At 34.9% G+C, this 20536-nt stretch overlaps 3 protein-coding genes across 4 annotated transcripts; 1 reads left to right on the top strand and 2 right to left on the bottom strand.

The window, feature by feature from the left end:
• Window positions 1-355: 355 nt before the first annotated feature.
• On the bottom strand, window positions 356-2466 carry LOC106411098 (protein SHORT-ROOT-like). Its single transcript, XM_013851783.3, has one exon. The coding sequence runs from the start codon at window positions 2265-2267 to the stop codon at window positions 669-671; it is 1599 nt and encodes a 532-aa protein (XP_013707237.1). The 5' UTR covers window positions 2268-2466; the 3' UTR covers window positions 356-668.
• A 5694-nt stretch (window positions 2467-8160) lies between these two features.
• On the top strand, window positions 8161-13098 carry LOC106410588 (calcium-transporting ATPase 2, plasma membrane-type-like). The gene is made up of 8 exons (XM_013851125.3): window positions 8161-8559; window positions 8642-8696; window positions 9280-10419; window positions 10593-11398; window positions 11765-11923; window positions 12005-12176; window positions 12245-12543; window positions 12630-13098. The coding sequence occupies exons 1-8, from the start codon at window positions 8386-8388 to the stop codon at window positions 12867-12869; spliced, it is 3045 nt and encodes a 1014-aa protein (XP_013706579.1). The 5' UTR covers window positions 8161-8385; the 3' UTR covers window positions 12870-13098.
• A 2371-nt stretch (window positions 13099-15469) lies between these two features.
• Window positions 15470-17335, bottom strand: LOC106410589 (cyclin-D5-1). Of its 2 annotated transcripts, none has more exons than XM_013851127.3 (5): window positions 16750-17335; window positions 16578-16664; window positions 16181-16487; window positions 15944-16089; window positions 15470-15853 (listed from the first exon to the last, which is right to left on the bottom strand). In XM_013851127.3, the coding sequence occupies exons 1-5, from the start codon at window positions 17035-17037 to the stop codon at window positions 15665-15667; spliced, it is 1017 nt and encodes a 338-aa protein (XP_013706581.1). In that variant the 5' UTR covers window positions 17038-17335; the 3' UTR covers window positions 15470-15664. The 2 variants fall into 2 exon arrangements, with proteins under 2 accessions (XP_013706581.1, XP_013706580.1); XM_013851126.3 differs by having other exon boundaries at window positions 16181-16493; window positions 16750-17333.
• Between the last annotated feature and the right edge of the window lie 3201 nt (window positions 17336-20536).

Here is a 20536-nt window from a genome sequence, read left to right as displayed (position 1 = left end):
ATGTTTATAAATGATCAAAAACATATTAATCCATTTTTAGAAGCGTGCAGGCCACCATAGAGCTGCATTCTCGATATTCCAACGAAGAGATTCCTCCTCAGCGAAACTAGCTGTCCTGAGATTCTATATATGTATACAAGAAAGCAACAAAGCTTTTATGTATTAGAAACATGGAATAACTATATACCTCAATTCGTATAACTTCTAATTGAATCTGAAAAGCTGCCATTTTAGTCTTTATATTTTTATCAATTATGAATTCCAGTTAATTGATTCCAATGTAACAGTAACGAACTCATATCAAATGCTCACTTAGTTTTAAAAAAAAAAATTAATCACGATAACTTCTTGTGTATGGAAAATAAAAACTCCATTATAAAGGAAAATAGAAACCTATTCTTTCGCATGAATCAAACTAATCACAACATTTAAAAGAAAAAATATTAAAAACAAAATAAAATATCACGAATTTATGAACCTTGACAATCACCTCCTCAATATTATGATTTAATTAGTCCTATTCAAAAGCAAATTTCAAATTATGAACTCATTATCATCATATAGTAACTCTTCATCCCAAAACCCCATTATCAAACCATACGTGTGAAACCATCTCGACTAGGGACCAGCAAACGCGCGCGTTAAAATACTAGAAAAGACCAACCCTTTTACGTTGGCCGCCACGCACTGGCCCAAACCACCGGCTGATCTCTCCAGCAAAGGAATATTCCGGTGGCATCAGAGCACGGCACCATCGACCAAACACCTTCTTTATACCTCCTCAACAATGCTCTGACGTCATCGGCCACCTCATCACTATACCCCACCACCCCAAACCCTCCGTTCCGCATCCTCCTCGACCACTTCCTCGCCGTCTCCCTCCTCTCCGTCGAATCTGAATGCTCACAAGCCACCAAGTCGACGATAGCACGTCCCGCCACACGCTCCAGCATCAACCTCTCGTTGCTCGTCCTAGGGAAACTCTCTTCCAACGACTCGAAACAAACCCTAAACCAACGTAAACATTCTCCAAACGATCTCAAGAACTCATCATCAAACCCTTGTTCTTCGTCTCCGACAAGATCAGCTTCTTCTTCCACTAGGGTCACAATCCTAGGCCTTAACCTTCGGAAGTTGGATATCACAGCGTCTCTAGGGTTTCCACGTGGCGTGATCCCATGCATGGCGCCTACGCAGTTGACGGCCAAGACCTCGTCCGCTTTAACATCGAGCTCGTTGAGATCGAACTCGGATAAATCTCCAACATGATGAATAATGTTGAATTTAAAAGGAACTCCCATGAGCCTAGCGAACTTCTCCATGCGGCTTCCTATCTCTTTCATCATACGATGCGTTGCCGTTTGGTCGTTGACGTGTTTATTAGCGACCACGACCGTGGTTAGTCTTAGGTGTGGCGTGTCGTCTGATCTCGTGGCTAAGGCTTCTAGAAGAGTCGGCCATTGAGTGCAAAACGTGGAGCTTATGTCAACGATGTGGATCTTTGCTTCTCCGTCAACTGCTTCCAAGATAGCCCCGTTTGCCGCCACGTGTCCAAACGTGGCCCACGGGCTAACTTCTTGGAACTTGAGGACGGTTTTTCTCGTTGACTCGAAGGAGCAAGTCTTCTCTGTGGCTGCTGCGGTTACCATGGTTCGGTAGCAACGCTCGCCTGAACCGGTCATGCGGTTGAAGAAAGCTTGGAGGAAGTAATAGGCGAGTTTCTGCTCGGTGTCTCCGTAGGGAGAGGAGAGCTCGTTGAGCGTCCAGAGGATTTGTTGCGCACGTGTGGTGTCTTTGTCGGAGAAGGCACGTGCGGCTTCGAGGAGGATGGAGTCAGCCCACTTGGCATTGGATGAGAAGTCGAAGGAAGGAGGAGTCTGAGGGATGGAGAAAGCGGAAGGGTCATTGTGGTGGCCTGAGGAGGAGTATGGTGAGGCCAAGGCTGCGGCGGCGGTGGAGGGAGGGGTTGATGAAGTGGCGGGATGGTAATGGGTGGGAGTAGTGAAAGGTGAGTAGTAGCTAGTAGGATTGGTGTGGTGATGGTTGTGATGAGAGGAAGAAGAGGAAAGGTCTTCTTCATCCATGAAAAAGTTGAAGCATTCTTCGACGACGTCGTTTGTTGGGAAGTTGTTGTGGTTGTAGTGATAAGCAGTTTGTGGAGAGCCAGTAGTGGTGGTAGAGGTTCTGCTTAACGAAGACTGATTTGTAATGATACTATCGGATTGTTGTTGTTGTTGGAGACTGACTAGTCTAAAGAGAGTATCCATCTTTTTTCTTTAATGTGGAATAAGAAAATGAATAGAGGACAGATAAGAGAGATGGGAGACCCACAATATCTAAGATTTAATACTTTGTTGTGTATATTGCATCAGCATCATGCGTTGTTTGGTGCACGTATATATATATTTTTTTCTCTTTTTTTTCTCGGTGGGAGTGGGTGAATCTTTGGAGAAGATGAGTTGTAGAGAATGGGTTTGTTGGTTTTATGAGTTTTATAATTAGTAATTTAAAGAGGGAATGGAGCATGAAAAGATGATATTTCTGCATCGAATTGTTGTCCCATGTTTATTCTTTGGACTTAATAGAATGTTTGAACCTAATTGGGTTTAGTGAAAACATAATTAGAGAGAGAAGAGACTGGCTATTTTAAAACAGTATTCGTTTTCTCTTTTTGTCTAATCAAGAATGTTTTTTTTTTATTAACATTCTTTATTCTGGACATAATGATTCTACTAGGGTTGTATTTTTACAGAAGATGTGTAGTTATTTTTAGTGGAGATTTACCACTACCCCAATCTGGTCACAATTTATGTAAGCATAGCTTATATAAATCCTTTATTTTCAGGGAAATGGATTAGTTAAGATAGTTTGGAGGTTTAATTAATTAGAAAAGGTACCGACGAAAGAAAATGGGATTTAAAAAAGTTACAAAGTAAAGAAGAAAAAGATAAGAAGGTCGATATCATGTAATGGCTTAGTGGGTTTTGCTTTTTCCTTTTCACATCGATCCACCCAAGTAACCTTCCCATTTATTTCTTCTTCTACATTTTTAGCACATCTATCTGTTTGTCTCTCATGCAATACTGTAATTGCGTGGATCGTTCATAACTCACATATATGTACATGAATATTTGATTCTGGACACCTAGATAATTGAAAACGACATGAATGATATACATTTATATTAATTACATGGTGAAGTTTTCCTCCAAAAAGCCGCGTATATAATACGCTTGTTTGTTTATAAATAGGCCAAATACATGAAACCAAAGTTGTTCAAGTACCATCCTAAGTGTTGTAAAAAAAAAAAAAAAAGAATACTCTTGATACATTTTAAATCAGCAGGCCAAAAAAAGTTGAAAATAAAAGTCTCATTGACTCCTTGTTATAATATCAAATCCAACCAATCAACCCAATTTTTTTTTAAAAAAAAATTAGACAATCGGCGACTAAGTAGTGTGATAACAATCAAGAATATGTAATGCGATATCAATATTTTAATACTCTTCTGTTATGTTATATCTACATACTCGCTAGTACTATTGTAGTCTTAGAATATATATATATATATTTCTAAGAATGTTCTGAGTTCTTGACATCAGTTCACAGAACGAATATACATCAAGTATAACAGTTTTCAAAAAATATAACAAGTAAATAACCACCATTTGAAATATTGTTTGAGGGGCTCATAACATTTTGTATAATAACTATAAAGATATCTTGGTACATAAACACATGTTATAGCATTAACATAGAGACATGTGTGAATATAATTTATAAAACAGAGAGGAGAGGAAAGAGAGAGAGAGAATGTTTATAGGTGTGAGTGAGTGGGAGCAGGCGTGAAGAAAAGCTGACGGCGTGCATCAACATCATCAAAGCTCCCATTTGCTTTGCCTCCTAACATCTCTCCATTCTCTGCCACCATTTCCCCTTTTCTCTTCTTCTTCATTTACTATATTTGATTTCTCATATTTTTATCTTGTTTTTCACATTAAACCGTAAAAAAAACAATCTATTTGTCATATTCCATTCCCTTATATAAACAACAATGTGTAATTATTATCTCAGGAATCTAGGGCATGCTTCTTTGTTTTTGTTCTACTTCAATCCTATTGCTCTAACTAAAAACACTCTCCACTAAGTCATACTACCATTTTTGTACAGAGTCTATGGCTGTAACTGGATGTTAATAAAAAGAATAAGTGGAATTACATGAATGATAATCAGTGGAATTCAATGGAATGGAATTAATATTCCATTTGTTCCAAAACTATTTTGATGTGGAATGATTTTTCAAAAGAATGTTGATATTTTTTTTGGAATGGAAATGAATAATATGGAATGAGATGGAATAGCCATTCCTTCTTTTCATTGCAACTGGTGAATATTTTATGTAATGAGAAGGAATTAAGTATTCATGAAGTTTTTATTCCAAAAAAATGCATTCCAGTTGCACCCTATATATACCTTTCAATGCCCTCTCTTTGAATTTCCACCTGAGGATTTAGTATACTCTACACCCTTTATTAGATATATGTCTTTGTTCAGTTTATACATATGTCTATTGGTTTATGCATATGCGAACCTCTAATTAACCAACGGCACTTAATGCAATAGGCTCATCATGGTTTTCTCGTTTGCCTCGATCAAAGCATTCTTATCGACCCCAAACTCATGCCACTTGTTAAATTTTAGTTTAGAATCCGAAGGTTCGACAGTAAATTTGCATCGTCTGATTGACACACACCACTACAAACTGAAGGAATCATATAACAAATAAATCATGATATCACAAGTTTTTTTTGGTTAATGAAACCACGTAGCTAAGTGATGAGTTAGTAAAAATGCATGCACACTCGCGAAATGCTGATATTTGTCCGTATATTATCAAATAAAACTAGTACTATTATATAACTCTCTCATAAATTTTATCAAAACAAAAAATATTCACCCATCTATTTTGTTTTTCTTGGGGGTCAAAACTCTCCCATATTTTCTAATGTGTCAAATCTTCTGACTAATTCAGAAACAAACGCCATGTCGTCTTGTTAAAATTCTAGACCAATTTATGAATAAAGCGATCAAATATACTATAAATGTACAAAAATAGATGATTGCCTAGGCTACACACAATGTCGTAGATATACCTATCACGAGTCATCACTCTCTATCGTAGATCATGTGATCTTGAATTTCTTCTACAATTATTAGAAGGAACCCCACGCTCTGCATCTTTGTCCCTTTCTTCGCAACCTATCGAGTTTTGCAATTCAGTTTCCTATATCATTTCTCGAAATCTGTTCTTGCATTCTAGGAAAAGTCCCATCTTCATTTTCTCTGAAGATTCAATTTATTCATATAAATAGTCTATATATAATCATTTCGTTATGCGCCAGTGTATCTACATTTGCTGTGAGTTTATGCATGACACAACCAACATGGCAAAAATGCATAATTATACAAACCATAATTCTGTTTGCCAACGCAGTAACCAGATCTAGCACTTTTTTTTTAGCTAAGATAAAGTATATATTATACATTTGGACAAAAACATATTATCGTTAATGCACATATATATGCTTTTTAGGGCATGATTAATCCCGGTCTTTTAGCCGGAGTTCTTAACTCATGATTTGACTTTTTTTGTCTTTTTATCTTTTTTTTTACACTTTCCAACTAAGAGATGATTCTTATATCTTTTATTTAAGAGACGGTTATTAACTTTTCTTAGTTAAAATCTAAAAAAACCTAATAAACGTCTCTTAGCCGAAGATAAAAACCCTAGTTAAAAGATTTGAGTTAAAGATGGTCTTAGCATCGTTTAGTTCCATATTCTCGAATCCGTGAAATTTTCTTCTTTTGGTTGGGGGATATGATGGGTTTGAATCCATGCTTTTTGGGTACAATGAGACGAATATTTGTTTAACTATTTGATTATCTTCCAATTAGCCATAGACAAAGAAACCTTTAGGTCTCCCATCAATCACATAAAAGTGAAAAATGACTTTTAGGTAAACAAATTTCGTACCGTAAATAAAATCCATACTGGAGCAATAGAAGAACAAATGATGTAGAAACGATCATACATTATTAAGATCAACTCAATCAACCTAACTCAAAATAATAATTTTGACATGACTGTTCCCACTAAAATGTGACAGTATATAAAGTTGATTTTAGATTGTACGATTATGTATTTAACAGACCAAAAGTATTGAGCTTGATCTTTGGTGTAAAATTACAAGAATTATCCATAAACATAGAAATGTTGTATATATGAGCTTGGTTAGTGTAAAAAAATATTTATCTTAAAATTTACAATTAACTGGTAAAAATATATAAAGCAAATATGTACTATAGCCCATAAAAGGTAAGGTCTTAAAGCCCAAGTTCAAAAGACACCATCAAGTTCAAAAGCCTCTGCCATATAATAACATAATTCGTCAATTATTCAGTAAGAAAGTCCATTTACATATCGCAAAGGTCTTAATTTGGAAGGCTTCTTTAAAGGCCCATAAATAGCCTATAATTGAATTTGAAAAGGAATCTCAAATATTTTTGCATTTCAACTGGGACCACTTGAATGTTTTTGGTCCAAAAAGAACCAATGAAATTGGTCGGAACGTGGCGTCTCAGTCGCTCCGAAGTGGCGAGTTTTCCCAATAGTCTCGGTCAACGATCCTCCAATTTCTCATTCTTTATCTAACCCCCCTCTCCTTTTTTTTATTGTCAAATTCACCCAACACTTTTGTCCTACATTGTCATGTAATCTGGTCAAAATCAAAGTTCGCAGCCAAACAAGAAGTATGATACTATTAATGCTTACATGTAAAATATGATCTTATTTTTTCTAACATGACATGTAATATTAATTTGTTAATCATTTAATTTGGTGATTAAACTATTGAAATTACGGCTGTTCAATATGGTAAAACCGAACTGTACCGAACCGAACCGAACCAAAATAGATAATATGGTTTGGTTTTGGTATATACCATATAAACCGAATGGATATAATTTTATAAAAACCGTAGGATTTGGATATGATTTTGGTATATAACCGATTAAACCGAATAAACCGAACAAAATCGATTAAAAGTAGAAACATGTAAATATGTATCTATTTTATAACAATACATGAAAATCTATTTGTTACATAAGTTAAATTTGTGTTAATAACTATGACCATAATTTTATAGTAATAAAGAACCTTAATTTGTAAAATATTTGAACTATAATTAAATAACAATACATCGCAATTCAGACATCTTATTTTCTAAGTCTTCTTTTGATAGTTTTGTTTTATTTTAGTCTTCACTAAACTAATATGAAGATTATAAATTTGATGGACATTAATTAATGAAAAAAATTCACAACTTTTTTCTTATCCGTAAATAAACAGAGTTTCGTGTTCGATTGAAAAAACATGACTTTGATGAACACTAAATATGGAAGAGTGGAAAAACTTTTCTTTCATATTTCTGTTTTGTTTCATATTTTTATTTTCAAAATTTGAAGCTTTGATTTTAGTTATAAATTTGATTATTTTATTTGATGGTAGAAGCATTTTTACTTTTTTTGTTCATTTATTTGAACATGTAATATATTTTTAATAAATGACTGTGTTGACAATATGACTCTAAAATTCATATAATATGATCTCAAACTAAATAATTATGTTTTTTTGGTATAAAACCGAATAAACCGATGATATATAAACCGAACCGAACCGAAGTAAATATGGATTTAAAATGGTAGTTATATTTTACTAACCGAAATACCGAAAACCGAAAAAATCGAACCGATATCCGGATTGAACACCCATAATTGAAATCCACAAACATTTAAAACGAAAGAAAACCAATTAAAATAATTTCAAGCTCCATTGACAAAATTTGGGAATTTAAAAAAAACAATCATAATCTTCAACATGTCCGGAAATAATATAACTTGCGTCGTGTACTCTTCATGCCCTGCATGAATGTTTCAAGCATTATCTAACATTCGTCATTAAATGCGTTCTAGTGCATGTTATTAATATTTTAATAATCGAATGTTTTTTTTAATTAAATGAGACACCACACCTAACTTTGGTTGGGGACACGAATTAAAACGAGTCAACTCAGCTTCGCCCCCCAAAATGAATATGTTGCACTCAATGACTCGGTCAAAATCAATAACACACAAAAAGCTCACAACTTTCCCTTTCCTCCATTTAAAAAAGCTTCCGACTTTTCTTCCTCACCCACAAAATTAAACTTTGTGTGTTCTCTCCCCACGAAATAAGCAGAAACATTGATTCCTTTTGAAAACAGAGCCTTCAAAACAGAGAAGCTGGAGGAGGAACAAAGAAGAAGAAGAAGATCGTAGAGGAGGAAGATGGAGAGTTACCTGAACCAAAACTTCGATGTGAAGGCGAAGCATTCCTCTGAGGAAGCTCTCGAGAAATGGCGCAACCTCTGCGGCGTCGTCAAGAATCCCAAACGCCGTTTTCGCTTCACCGCTAATCTCTCCAAACGTTATGAAGCGGCTGCCATGCGCCGCACCAACCAGGTTCCCCTCTACTTCATGTGATTGATTAGTTTCTTTCCTTTTTGAGATTAAGGATCTTAAAAAAATAACTTTCTATTTATAGGAGAAATTGCGGATCGCAGTTCTCGTCTCAAAAGCCGCCTTTCAATTCATCTCTGGTGAGCTTCTAATAATGTCAAAGCTTACATCTTTTGTAATATATATAATTTTAATTATAGTTTGTGTCAAAGCTTACAACTTTTGTAGATTTTTTTAAAATTATAGTTTGTATAAAAATTTACAGCTTTTATTATAGTTATTTTTTTTAATTATAGTTTGTGTCAAAGTTTATAGCTTTTGTAGTTTTTTTTATTATAGTTTGTATAAAAATTTACAGCTTTTATCATAGTTTTTTTTTAAATTATAGTTTGTATAAAAATTTACAGCTTTTATTATAGTTGTTTTTTTAATTATAGTTTGTGTCAAAGTTTACAACTTTTGTAGTTTTTTTTTTAAATTATAGTTTGTATAAAAATTTACAGCTTCTGTTATAGTTTTTTTTTTAATTATAGTTTGTGTCAAAGTTTACAGCTTTTGTCATCTAATTATTGTTTGTATCAAAAGTTTACAACTTTTATTATGTTTTTTTTTTAATTATAGTTTGTGTCAAAGTGTTGTTCAAAAAAAAAAAATATAATAATAAGTTTGTGTCAAAGTTTGTTTGTGTCTTTGTAAGTGAATCCATTTGTAATGGCATTGTAGGTGTGGCTCCAAGTGACTACACCGTCCCCGAAGAAGTCAAAGCCGCAGGCTTTGACATCTGCGCCGACGAGCTAGGCTCAATAGTCGAAAGCCACGACGTGAAGAAACTGAAGTTCCACGGCGGAGTCGACGGTCTCGCAGGCAAGCTCAAGGCATCTCCCACCGAAGGACTCTCCACAGACGCTGCTCACTTGTCCCAAAGGCAAGACCTTTTCGGCATCAACAAGTTCGCGGAGAGCGAGCTCAAAAGCTTCTGGGTGTTTGTATGGGAAGCTCTTCAAGACATGACGCTCATGATCCTCGGCGTCTGCGCGTTCGTGTCTTTGATCGTTGGGATAGCTACCGAAGGATGGCCTAAAGGGTCCCACGACGGTTTAGGCATCGTGGCGAGTATTCTCTTGGTTGTGTTTGTTACCGCCACTAGTGATTATCGCCAGTCTTTGCAGTTCAGGGATTTGGATAAGGAGAAGAAGAAGATCACTGTTCAGGTGACTAGGAGTGGGTTCAGACAGAAACTGTCTATCTACGACTTGCTTCCTGGTGACATTGTTCATCTAGCCATTGGTGATCAAGTCCCGGCTGATGGTCTCTTCTTGTCTGGATTCTCTGTTGTGATAGATGAGTCTAGTTTGACCGGCGAGAGCGAGCCTGTGATGGTGAACGCGCAGAACCCTTTCCTTTTGTCGGGGACCAAAGTGCAAGACGGGTCTTGTAAGATGCTTATCACAACAGTTGGGATGAGGACTCAGTGGGGGAAGCTGATGGCGACTCTGACCGAAGGAGGGGACGACGAAACTCCGCTGCAGGTGAAGCTCAACGGAGTTGCTACCATCATTGGCAAAATAGGTCTCTTCTTCGCTGTGGTGACCTTCGCGGTTTTGGTGCAAGGGATGTTCATGAGGAAGCTCTCGACGGGGACTCACTGGATATGGTCTGGCGATGAAGCCTTGGAGCTTCTTGAGTACTTTGCGATCGCTGTGACGATCGTTGTGGTTGCGGTTCCTGAAGGGTTGCCTTTGGCTGTGACGCTTAGTCTCGCCTTTGCCATGAAGAAAATGATGAATGATAAGGCTCTTGTCAGGCACTTAGCAGCTTGTGAGACTATGGGATCCGCAACTACCATTTGCAGCGACAAGACAGGTACTGGGCCAAGCTGAATGAAACATTGGTTTTAGTTTCCAAAATTTTTATCGGTTGTTTAATAAGTATATTATACCTCCAAATTATGAAGAAAAAAAAATGTTTAACCTCTAAATTCTAGAAAAAAATATTAAAAATGTTTAGTCTCTAAATTCTCAGATTCGGCCCTGCAGGTACGCTCACAACCAATCACATGACCGTTGTGAAGTCATGCATTTGCATGAACGTGCAAGATATTGCAAACAAAGGGTCTAGCTTGCAGTCAGAGATCCCTGAATCTGCTCTGAAGCTATTGATTCAATCCATTTTCAACAACACCGGAGGCGAAGTAGTTGTGAACAAACACGGCAAGACCGAGATCTTGGGGACGCCGACAGAGACAGCTATCTTGGAGCTTGGACTGTCTCTTGGTGGTAACTTCCAAGAAGAGAGGAAGTCTTATAAAGTAATCAAAGTTGAGCCATTCAACTCCACAAAGAAGAGAATGGGAGTTGTGATCGAACTTCCCGAAGGAGGAAGTCTCCGTGCTCACACCAAAGGAGCTTCAGAGATAGTTCTCGCTGCTTGTGATAAAGTTGTGAACTCGAGCGGTGACGTTGTTCCGCTTGATGAAGAATCTATCAAGTATCTGAACGTTACTATCAACGAGTTTGCTAATGAAGCTCTCCGCACTCTTTGTCTTGCTTATATGGATCTTGAGAACGGGTTTTCGCCGGATGAAGCAATCCCTGCTTCGGGGTTTACTTGTGTAGGGATCGTTGGGATCAAAGATCCTGTTCGTCCTGGTGTGAAGGAGTCTGTTGAGCTTTGTCGCCGTGCTGGAATCACTGTGAGAATGGTTACGGGAGATAACATTAACACGGCTAAGGCAATAGCAAGAGAATGTGGGATCTTAACTGATGATGGTATAGCAATAGAAGGTCCAGTGTTCAGAGAGAAGAGTCAAGAAGAGTTATTAGAACTGATTCCAAAGATTCAGGTACCTTCTGTTTCTTTAGGCATGCCGTTTCGGTTTATTCGGTTATTTTCGGTTCCATCGAAGTGAATTCGGTATAATTTTCTTTAAAAATGGATATTTTCGGTTATTTCGGTTAAATTTATTTTTTTCGGCTAGTTGGGATTTGTTTCGGTTATTTCAGTTAATTAACTTAATTTCGAATTAAATAAATAATTGAAAACTGAACCGGAAACCAAATCATTTTTCAAAACCCTATCGAACTCAAAATCGTAACCAAACCGAAAACCAAAAATTTTGGTTCGGTTTGGACAAAATCTGCAGGCCTTAGTTTCTTGTAACAAAGATCCTGTTTGAAACATATTACAAAAAGTTTCTCTTCTTATACAGGTGATGGCTCGTTCTTCACCTATGGATAAACATACACTAGTGAAGCAGTTAAGGACAACGTTTGATGAAGTTGTCGCTGTGACTGGAGATGGAACAAACGATGCACCTGCACTTCATGAAGCTGATATTGGATTAGCTATGGGAATTGCCGGAACTGAAGTGAGTATATTAAGAATTTTTCCTAAGTGTCACTTTTGAGCTAAAGGAATCTAAAAGTTTATAATCTTTATAACCTTTCAGGTGGCCAAAGAGAGTGCTGATGTGATCATCCTGGACGATAACTTCAGCACAATCGTCACAGTTGCTAAATGGGGACGTTCTGTTTACATAAACATCCAGAAGTTCGTTCAGTTTCAGCTTACGGTTAACGTTGTTGCATTGATTGTTAACTTCTCTTCAGCTTGCTTAACCGGTGAGTAAAGAACATGATTATGATTTTGAATCTCTACTTACTAATCAACTCTTGATAACAATCTACAGGGAGTGCTCCTTTAACTGCTGTTCAGTTGCTGTGGGTGAACATGATCATGGACACACTTGGAGCTCTTGCTTTAGCTACAGAGCCACCGAACAACGAGCTGATGAAACGCTTACCCGTTGGAAGGAGAGGAAACTTCATCACCAACGCCATGTGGAGGAACATTCTAGGACAGTCTGTGTATCAGTTCATAGTCATTTGGTTTCTTCAGGCCAAAGGGAAGTCTATGTTTGGTCTTGATGGTCCTGACTCAACTCTCATGTTAAACACTCTTATCTTCAACTGTTTCGTCTTCTGTCAGGTAAAAGAAACACAATAGTAATCTTCAAGCTAGAAAGAATAGATTATTGATTGAATCTTGACATGACTTTGGTCTGAAATGGCCAGGTGTTTAATGAGATAAGCTCACGAGAGATGGAAGAGATCGATGTTTTCAAGGGAATACTTGACAACTATGTCTTTGTGGTTGTGATCGGTGCAACGGTTTTCTTTCAGATCATAATCATTGAGTTCTTGGGCACATTTGCAAGCACCACACCACTCACAATAGTCCAATGGATCTTCAGCATCATCATAGGTTTCTTGGGTATGCCAATAGCTGCAGGACTGAAGATGATTCCCGTCTGATCCATCCATCAAATCTAGCGCAAAAATCGCTCTTTAAAGAGAGCTCTCTTCTCATCTCTTAGAACAATTTCTTCAAATTTTAGAACAGAAAGTATTATGACAAAGTTTTTGCCTTTTGCAATAACTCTTGTTTTTTTCATTATTAAGGACAAGCAACTGATTTATGTTTTCTCTATTTTTGTAAAACACACTGTTTCTTTGAAATGACTATCTTTGTTTCTTTTTGAAATCTAATTTGAATGAGAAATGCAAAGAAAAGGACACTGAAGGAAACAAATGTTTAAAATAAGTAACTGAATTTTTAGGTACAAGATTTGTTAGCTAGCCAGACTGTATAATGTGTTACTTAGAAAATCTGTCAATGAAGTCATTGTGTGGCCTTTTGTGGAGCCTCTATTCCTGACATTATCTCATCGTTCAAAACTGATTCCCTTATAGCAATTTAAAAGGCTGTCAATATCAGAATTTGTAATAAATAAGGAGATACTGTTCTTTTCTAAAATACCAATTTCATTCATTTTATCAATCGTTTATATAAATGAAGTAAAAATAGTATTCTATAGTCATTTCCCCTGAATTCTATAAGTAGTTATGTAGGTGAACATACCATACCGATAAAACACTATACAATCAATAATTTTAAAAGTCTACACTAAATAAACGACTCAAATCTAGACTGAAAATCAAATTTACTCAAATATTAGCTAGTTTGTGATCTTTAAATCTTACTAGTCCTTTCATCCATCTCCTAACCAATGTGAGAGTTGTAACTAAATTGTGGCACCCGGGAATCTCACACGTCCTACCAAAACCAACAGAAAAAATGGTTTAACCCAATGATAATAAGAAAGTGAAGAAGAAATAGCAATAAGGACCTATAGGGGTGGGCGTTAGGGTATACGTTCGGGTTCGGGTATTTCGGTATAGAGGTGTAGAACTCGTTCGGGTATTTCTGAACTTCGGGTCGAATTCGGATATTTTTAGTTCGGATTTGGTTATTTCGGATCGGGTTCGGATATTTAGATTTTGAAAAAAAATTATATTAAATTTTTCATTTCTCGAATTTCTTGTATTTAAAAATATAACTTTCACTTAACTAATTTTTTTATTTTTAATAGATTGAATGGTAAATAGATTTGGACATAACATTTTGAAACTAAAAATACATTAATTTGGTTATTGTTTTTAAATTTTGGATGTAACTTTTTGTTAATTCTTGAAATCAAAAAGTTTGACATGCATTTCAAGTGAGTAACAAATTATTTTCTCCGTAATTGTATGTGTATCATATGAAGTTAAAGTATGTGTAATATCAATATAAATATTTTATATAAAGTGAGAGATGTAAAATATAAATATAAGGTTAATTATACATATGTTCGGTTATCTTCGGATATCCATTCGGGTTCGGATATTACCCGTTCAGGTTCGGATATCCAATCTCTCCTAATTCAATATCCGTTCAGATATTTTGCTACTTCGGTTCGGATTTTTCGGATCAGGTTCGGGTGTGGCTTCGGATATCGGGTAAAGTGCCCACTCGTGGGGACCTACATATATTCAATGAAGGAGAGCAACAAAAAACTTAGAAGCATTTACTAGGTCTTGGTGAAAAGAAGCTATACTCTTTAAGCTTCTTGATTTCTTGTTGCAGATCTCTTAGAGCATGGCCTTAAACCAAACACACATTTTCTACATACTGTCAGTACTTTCTGCTTCATAACTTTGATTATATATATATTAACAAGTACTGAAATGTTTTAATTAATTTCTAATCATGCTGGAATCAAAGCTTTAATTAGTTGAAACCATGCTTTGGATCTCTACTTGTATGAGACAGTTGTTTCTCACTTCAACAAAGTCGTTGGATTCTTCTGTCTTTGGTCTTTTACACATATCTTTATTTTTTTTCAAACTGCAATCAATTTAAGAAATTTTAACATTAATTGTTTTCTTTTTACACGATCTTGTATGTACCATATCCTTTTGACTTGCGCGTAGCGTAGAGACTATAGAGTACAAAAACTTGAAAACATCACATGCAATTTTCAGTATAAAAGATTCCGTGTAAATTGATCCCAACCATTATTGATCCAAAGTGCCTCCACTACAAGTAGTTGGTCTCTAAAATACTAAAATTTGGAAAATGGCAATAAATAGATTTTTTAAAAATTATTGTGATGGGCTGATTTTCATTTGATAAAAAAAAAAAAAAAGTGTTATTGTATTTTCTCCGTTTTTTATTTGATTAGTAGTATTTTCATGTAAGACAAGTAAAAAAATAGATTTATTTTGGATTTAGTGATTTGTTTGTTAGGATACTAATTGAAATGACACAAAGTATTTGTATATTCTGTGAAATTGTTTTTATCACAAATTAGTTTTTCTTTACCTTAATAAGAGTTTCTTCATTTATCATTTGCTATAACATGAAAAATAAGAGGAAAAGACTGATGAAACCAAATCACAGGCAATTCAACTATTGGCCTAAAACTATTCCCCTTTCTGTTTCTTTCATTATTTACACTAAACTCTCATATTTCCTTGATTCTCTCATAGAACCCCCTTATGTTTTGATATTCACAATTTCACCCCAAAAATGAATCATCAAGAGACCTTCATATATAAACCTCTATATATGAGTTACTTCAAAAAAGATGAAATAACCATTGTATTCAGACCATTTTTTTTCTCTATAATCAAATGATTGAATATAAAAACCAAAGCAATATGTTGCAAAAAAAATACCAATATAACTTATAAACCAAAAACTCCAAGTAGAAAGAAAACTCTCTTCAGAGCCTACGCATTCTCTTGGCATCAGGAGAAGAAGAAGACGGCTGATCAGAATCATCAAAAGACAGCCGGCGTTTAGCGCCACTTCCTGAACCAACCACCGGTCCAGGAACTGCTAGTTCGGGCGGTGTCATATGTTTCCTCTCTTCAATCTCTTGCATTCTCTCGTAACATGAATATACATTGTCCTACAATGCAACCAAACCAACACATTATCATCTTTAAGATCATATACTCGAATAACAACCATTAGAAAAAAGGAAAGAGAGTTATGATACATTCTCATTAGAAGTCCACCAAGAGACTGATCCAAACTTGTTACCCATTTCTTCTCTCGTCAATCTAATATCCGATGAAGTAGAAGAAGCTAACAATGTAGTAGCAGCAGCAACAACGTACTGTCGATTATCCGTAACACTTATCTCTAACAATACCCACAAAAGGAAATAAGATAATATTAATCATATTTTATAATGTAATATCTAAAGATAAAAAGATGTCATTTTAATAATTACCTTTGGTAAGAGCGAGAAGAGATTCAGAGGATCTTAACAAGACAAGCTCTTTAGAAACAGATTGGTTACGGTCTGGAGAGATTTTAGCAAGAAAGTAGTTCAAGTAATGAAAAGGAGTGATCAGACTCATCTTCCAATCCAATGTCGATAAGATCAAAAGCTCGGTTTTGCGAATCACGTCGGGTTTAAAAACGAAGTCTTGATCTTGTGGGTATTGCGATAATCCAGGAACAACACGTTCCTCCATCTTCGCAGCTAGTGACAAAGACGCCACTGATAACAATCTAATCGCCCACGATTCATCTTTCTGCAACTAACAAAAAAAAAAAACAAAGTTTTTAGCTTTCTGTCGGATTAAGACAACATCTAGTTCAAGATCGAATCGAATCGAACTTACACCGATGAATCTCTTGTGTAGAAACAGATCCAAGTACGAGATTGCAATGTACGCTGTCTGATGCTGGAACCCGAATCTAGTTCTTGTCTGAAAATAATCAAAACGAAGTTGTTAGTAATCGGAAACGTAGAAAAGGTTTTGTCTTTATCTTTATGAGTGTGTGACTACGGACAGCGAGAATCCAATCGATTGCAATCAATCTGTCTAGAGACGACGTCGTTTTCGTGGGTTTGTCGTCATCATCATCGAACCGCCGATTCTCTTTGCGAACTAGCTCCGCCACGTAATCTTCGTCGTCGTCACCGATCGTTGCGAAACAGTGAGGTTTCTGCTGCTCGTCAGATCTCTCAATCTTGGTCTCATCGTCGTCGTCGTCTTGCTGTTGTTCGTTCAGACAAGACTCGGATTCGTGGCAGATGAGTAGATTAGAGAGAGCGAGACTGTCTCTGGGCTCACCCATTTTCACGGCGGCGATTACGACGGCGGCGGAGATAGAAACTGTGTGTCCGTACGCATAAATATATAAAGATGGAAACTTTGGAGATGGGTTTGGTTTGAGTGAGTGATTGACTGACTTTGTTATCGCAGTGAATATAGCAGAGGAGAGAGCTAAATCTTCGTATTCGATTTCGGAAATGTTTTTAAAGAAATCTTTAGCGAAAAAAAAAAAAACAAGAGAGAGAAAGAAGGAGGAGAGTGGGAGAGAGAGAGAGAGTCTCCCGCGTCTGGTGCCGCCAAAAATAAGTGGGGGAGAGAGAGGAGGCGTTATTTAGCGGTTACATTTAAAATTATTCTTTATAATTTAGCGTATTGTTTTCCTTCATTAAACGTATTTAACGTTTTTTTAGGGGGGGGGGGGGGAGATAAATAATCACATGTTTTAAGGGAATGATTACTCGTTTTTTTTTTTGTTTCTTTTAATTTTCCATAAGGATTACTTGTGTTTGAAGACTTTTTGATGTTAGTCAATTATGGTTTTCTTTTAATAGCATTACTTTTTATCTAACAGTATTGTTCTTAGAGATGTATTTTTTCTACAAAATATAATTCAACTCCCACATGTTATCCAGATCAAATAAATTTGGTTTGATTGATTGAATTTACGGCTCTTCAAAAATATATATTTTTGGTTGATTGTTTATTTTTAAACATTTTATTTACAGAACTCTTTAACAAAAATTCAGAGCTGTCCATGATGGTTTTATCAAAGAGAGAGTTTTTATTAATGATAATATATGCAAAATAAATATAATAGGAAACCATTTTTGGGATATATATGTTTAATATCCTAATCAGATAAAATTGATTTTTATTGAATTTTACGGCTTGTAGAATTGTAATTTTTTGGTTTGTTGTTTATTGAAGATAATTTATTTACAGAACTCATTTCAACAAAATCAGAGCTGTCCATGATGGTTTATTCAAATAAATATTTTTTATTAATAAGAATATATGCTAAATAATTATAATACCAAACTATTTTTGGGATAAATTTGTTGATGGCTATTCATTTCGTGGCACATGGATAACAAGCGAGATTTTCTTATACTAGTGGCCCTGTCGCGTGATGTCGTGTTATGGCGTCTCCTCGCATTCCATGGCAAAACGCTTAGAAGAACTATTTTGGAAAACATTGGATACGAAATGTCATATCATTAATGGATCTTACCCGCACTTAATGCTCTCTTATAGTGAAATTATCGTTGCTTTCATTCGCCAAAAACATCGCAAACGTCTACACTTTTGACATAAACGAAATTTCAGTACTAGTATCATGTCAAAGATTTCATCCTGTAAATACGTCACCTAGTTCGCTAAGCATTCGACCTGGACTCTATAAATACTCTCAACCTCGACTTCTACTATGTCGTTACTTGTAAATAACTATTAGAACTATAGTAAAGTATTTATTTCGAGTCAATACAGATTACAGGACTTAAAACAATATATATGTAACTAAATCAAAAATATTTATTTTCCGTCTCTGAGATAAGTAAGATTCATTGAATTTGTTTATCAATCATTGATTAACTAAGAATAATTATCCCATTAAATTTCTTTTTGTTCAGAAAGTTACATTCCATTCAAACTAAAACATTCTAGTTAACATTTCTCATCAGTGTATTCCACGTACTCCTCTTGTTGCTTTTTTGGTAACTCTTCTAATATAAAGTGGGAATTTGATTTAAAGGTTTGAATGAATATAACGTACTTTGGAATTTTAACAACTAATATTCCCTCCGTTTTTTAATATAAGTCGTTTTAGATAAATTTTTATGTTCGAATTATATGACATTTTTAGTTTTATATGTAAAATTTATTAACACTTAATGTTATATGACCAATGATAATATACCTTATATTTTATTATTGGTTGATTTGTGGTTATATAAATAATTAATGATGTTTTTGTTTAAAAAATATAAAAAATTAATAATTTTCTTAATTTATGTGCACAATTTTAAAACGATTTATATTAAAAAAACGGAGGAAGTATGTAATTTGTTATTGTTATGATATAATAGTGAATAGGGAACAAAGGAATAGTTTTTGTTTTGTTTTCTAAAGCAAACAGAGGGATATTTATTTTTAGAATTTTCCATTTATTTGTTTGAATTGAATTAACCGAAAGTGATTAACAATAATGTTTTATAGGATTGGTGGGGGAAACACCTTACCATATCCACTCAACAATTCAAATTTGAAATTCAAATTAGCTCCACATTATTATTATTCCGTTATGTCATTTCATTATTCTATATGTTATGTCATTTTCTTATATCCCCATTGTAAAACTTTTGTTTTCTCATATTTTATTCATGGTAAGGAGTAATGACGGAAGTCATTTTTGGTGAGCTAGAATAATCTTGTAGATGTGACGGTGCACGAACTATGTTTATGAAAATTTATACGTAGATAAGATTAGTAGATGTACGTATTTTAGATACATAGATCGTAGGTAAATACAAACATTTACCGTATGAGTATATTTATTGGAAAAGGCAGGTCCCCACTCGGAGAGAGAAAATAACTTACCATGAGTTTGATATCTTGCTAGTTGCTACCCATTTGAGTTTTGATAAATACATTGGACGCAGGATCAGATGTATCATTGAAACCTATGGTTCTGATAATAACCTTAAAACATTATTTCATAACATCTAAAATTAACCATTTACATTATTCAATAGAATTCTTAAACCTGGCATACTATACTAACAGATTTAAGCTGTAAATAAAATAAATAACTGATTATCCAATTGAATCAAGTTGAAATATATTATACGACACATTTGATTTTAAGAAAAATAAAACATTTAAATAACTTGTAATGTGATGTAGTCGTGAGTAAACTGAAAATAAAATAAATATTTGTTTATCCATCCGCAAATGAGGCTCCATATTAGATTTTGAGGAAGGCGAGCCGAGTCATTCGATATGAATACTTTACTATGTATATTAATATTTACAAGACGAGTTGTAAGAAAAGGATATATATTAAACCAAGAAGACGCAAGATCCAAAAATCTGCAACTTTGATGTGTATGTTAGTGAAGTATCAGCATTTATTCGATCTCCCCCTAGATACAAGTAATATTCTCACATTACGTATTTTTGTAGATTATTTTGTATTTATTTTCTAGTTCTGACTTGTATAATTGTGCATTTCTATGTATATCTATATTTTATATAATAATATATACTATTCAACTACATAATGTTTGAGAAAAACACTTTGAGACATTAGTATGTCAAGAAGGACCTATTCAAAACAGAGAGAAATAAATACGAAATTAGTTTATTTATTTTAAAATTTGTATAGTATATACAAACCTAATCTAATCTTAGTATTTAGACTGTGTGATCTGCAATTTCCAAAACTCGCCAGAATTACTTACCATGGCGATGAATTAAGTATGCAATATAAGTTCGTTATGCCAATTAATTATCACATTAGA

This window comes from Brassica napus, chromosome C7, assembly GCF_020379485.1.
Source record: "Brassica napus cultivar Da-Ae chromosome C7, Da-Ae, whole genome shotgun sequence".
Classification (NCBI taxonomy): Eukaryota; Viridiplantae; Streptophyta; class Magnoliopsida; order Brassicales; family Brassicaceae; genus Brassica; species Brassica napus.
This window is presented reverse-complemented; position numbering and strand designations above follow the sequence as displayed.

What these genes read in the sequence shown, in the direction of transcription:
- LOC106410588 (XM_013851125.3), top strand. Translation starts at nt 8,386, where the DNA reads ATGGAGAGTTACCTGAACCAAAACTTCGATGTGAAGGCGAAGCATTCC. An exon ending in CATTTGCAGCGACAAGACAG is followed by an intron (nt 10,420 to 10,592) that starts GTACTGGGCCAA and finishes TCGGCCCTGCAG; the next exon opens with GTACGCTCACAACCAATCAC. An exon ending in AACTGATTCCAAAGATTCAG is followed by an intron (nt 11,399 to 11,764) that starts GTACCTTCTGTT and finishes CTTCTTATACAG; the next exon opens with GTGATGGCTCGTTCTTCACC.
- LOC106411098 (XM_013851783.3), bottom strand. Translation starts at nt 2,267, where the DNA reads ATGGATACTCTCTTTAGACTAGTCAGTCTCCAACAACAACAACAATCC.
- LOC106410589 (XM_013851126.3), bottom strand. Translation starts at nt 17,037, where the DNA reads ATGGGTGAGCCCAGAGACAGTCTCGCTCTCTCTAATCTACTCATCTGC. An exon ending in CAATCGATTGGATTCTCGCT is followed by an intron (nt 16,665 to 16,749) that starts GTCCGTAGTCAC and finishes GATTATTTTCAG; the next exon opens with ACAAGAACTAGATTCGGGTT. An exon ending in GGTGGACTTCTAATGAGAAT is followed by an intron (nt 15,854 to 15,943) that starts GTATCATAACTC and finishes GTTGCATTGTAG; the next exon opens with GACAATGTATATTCATGTTA.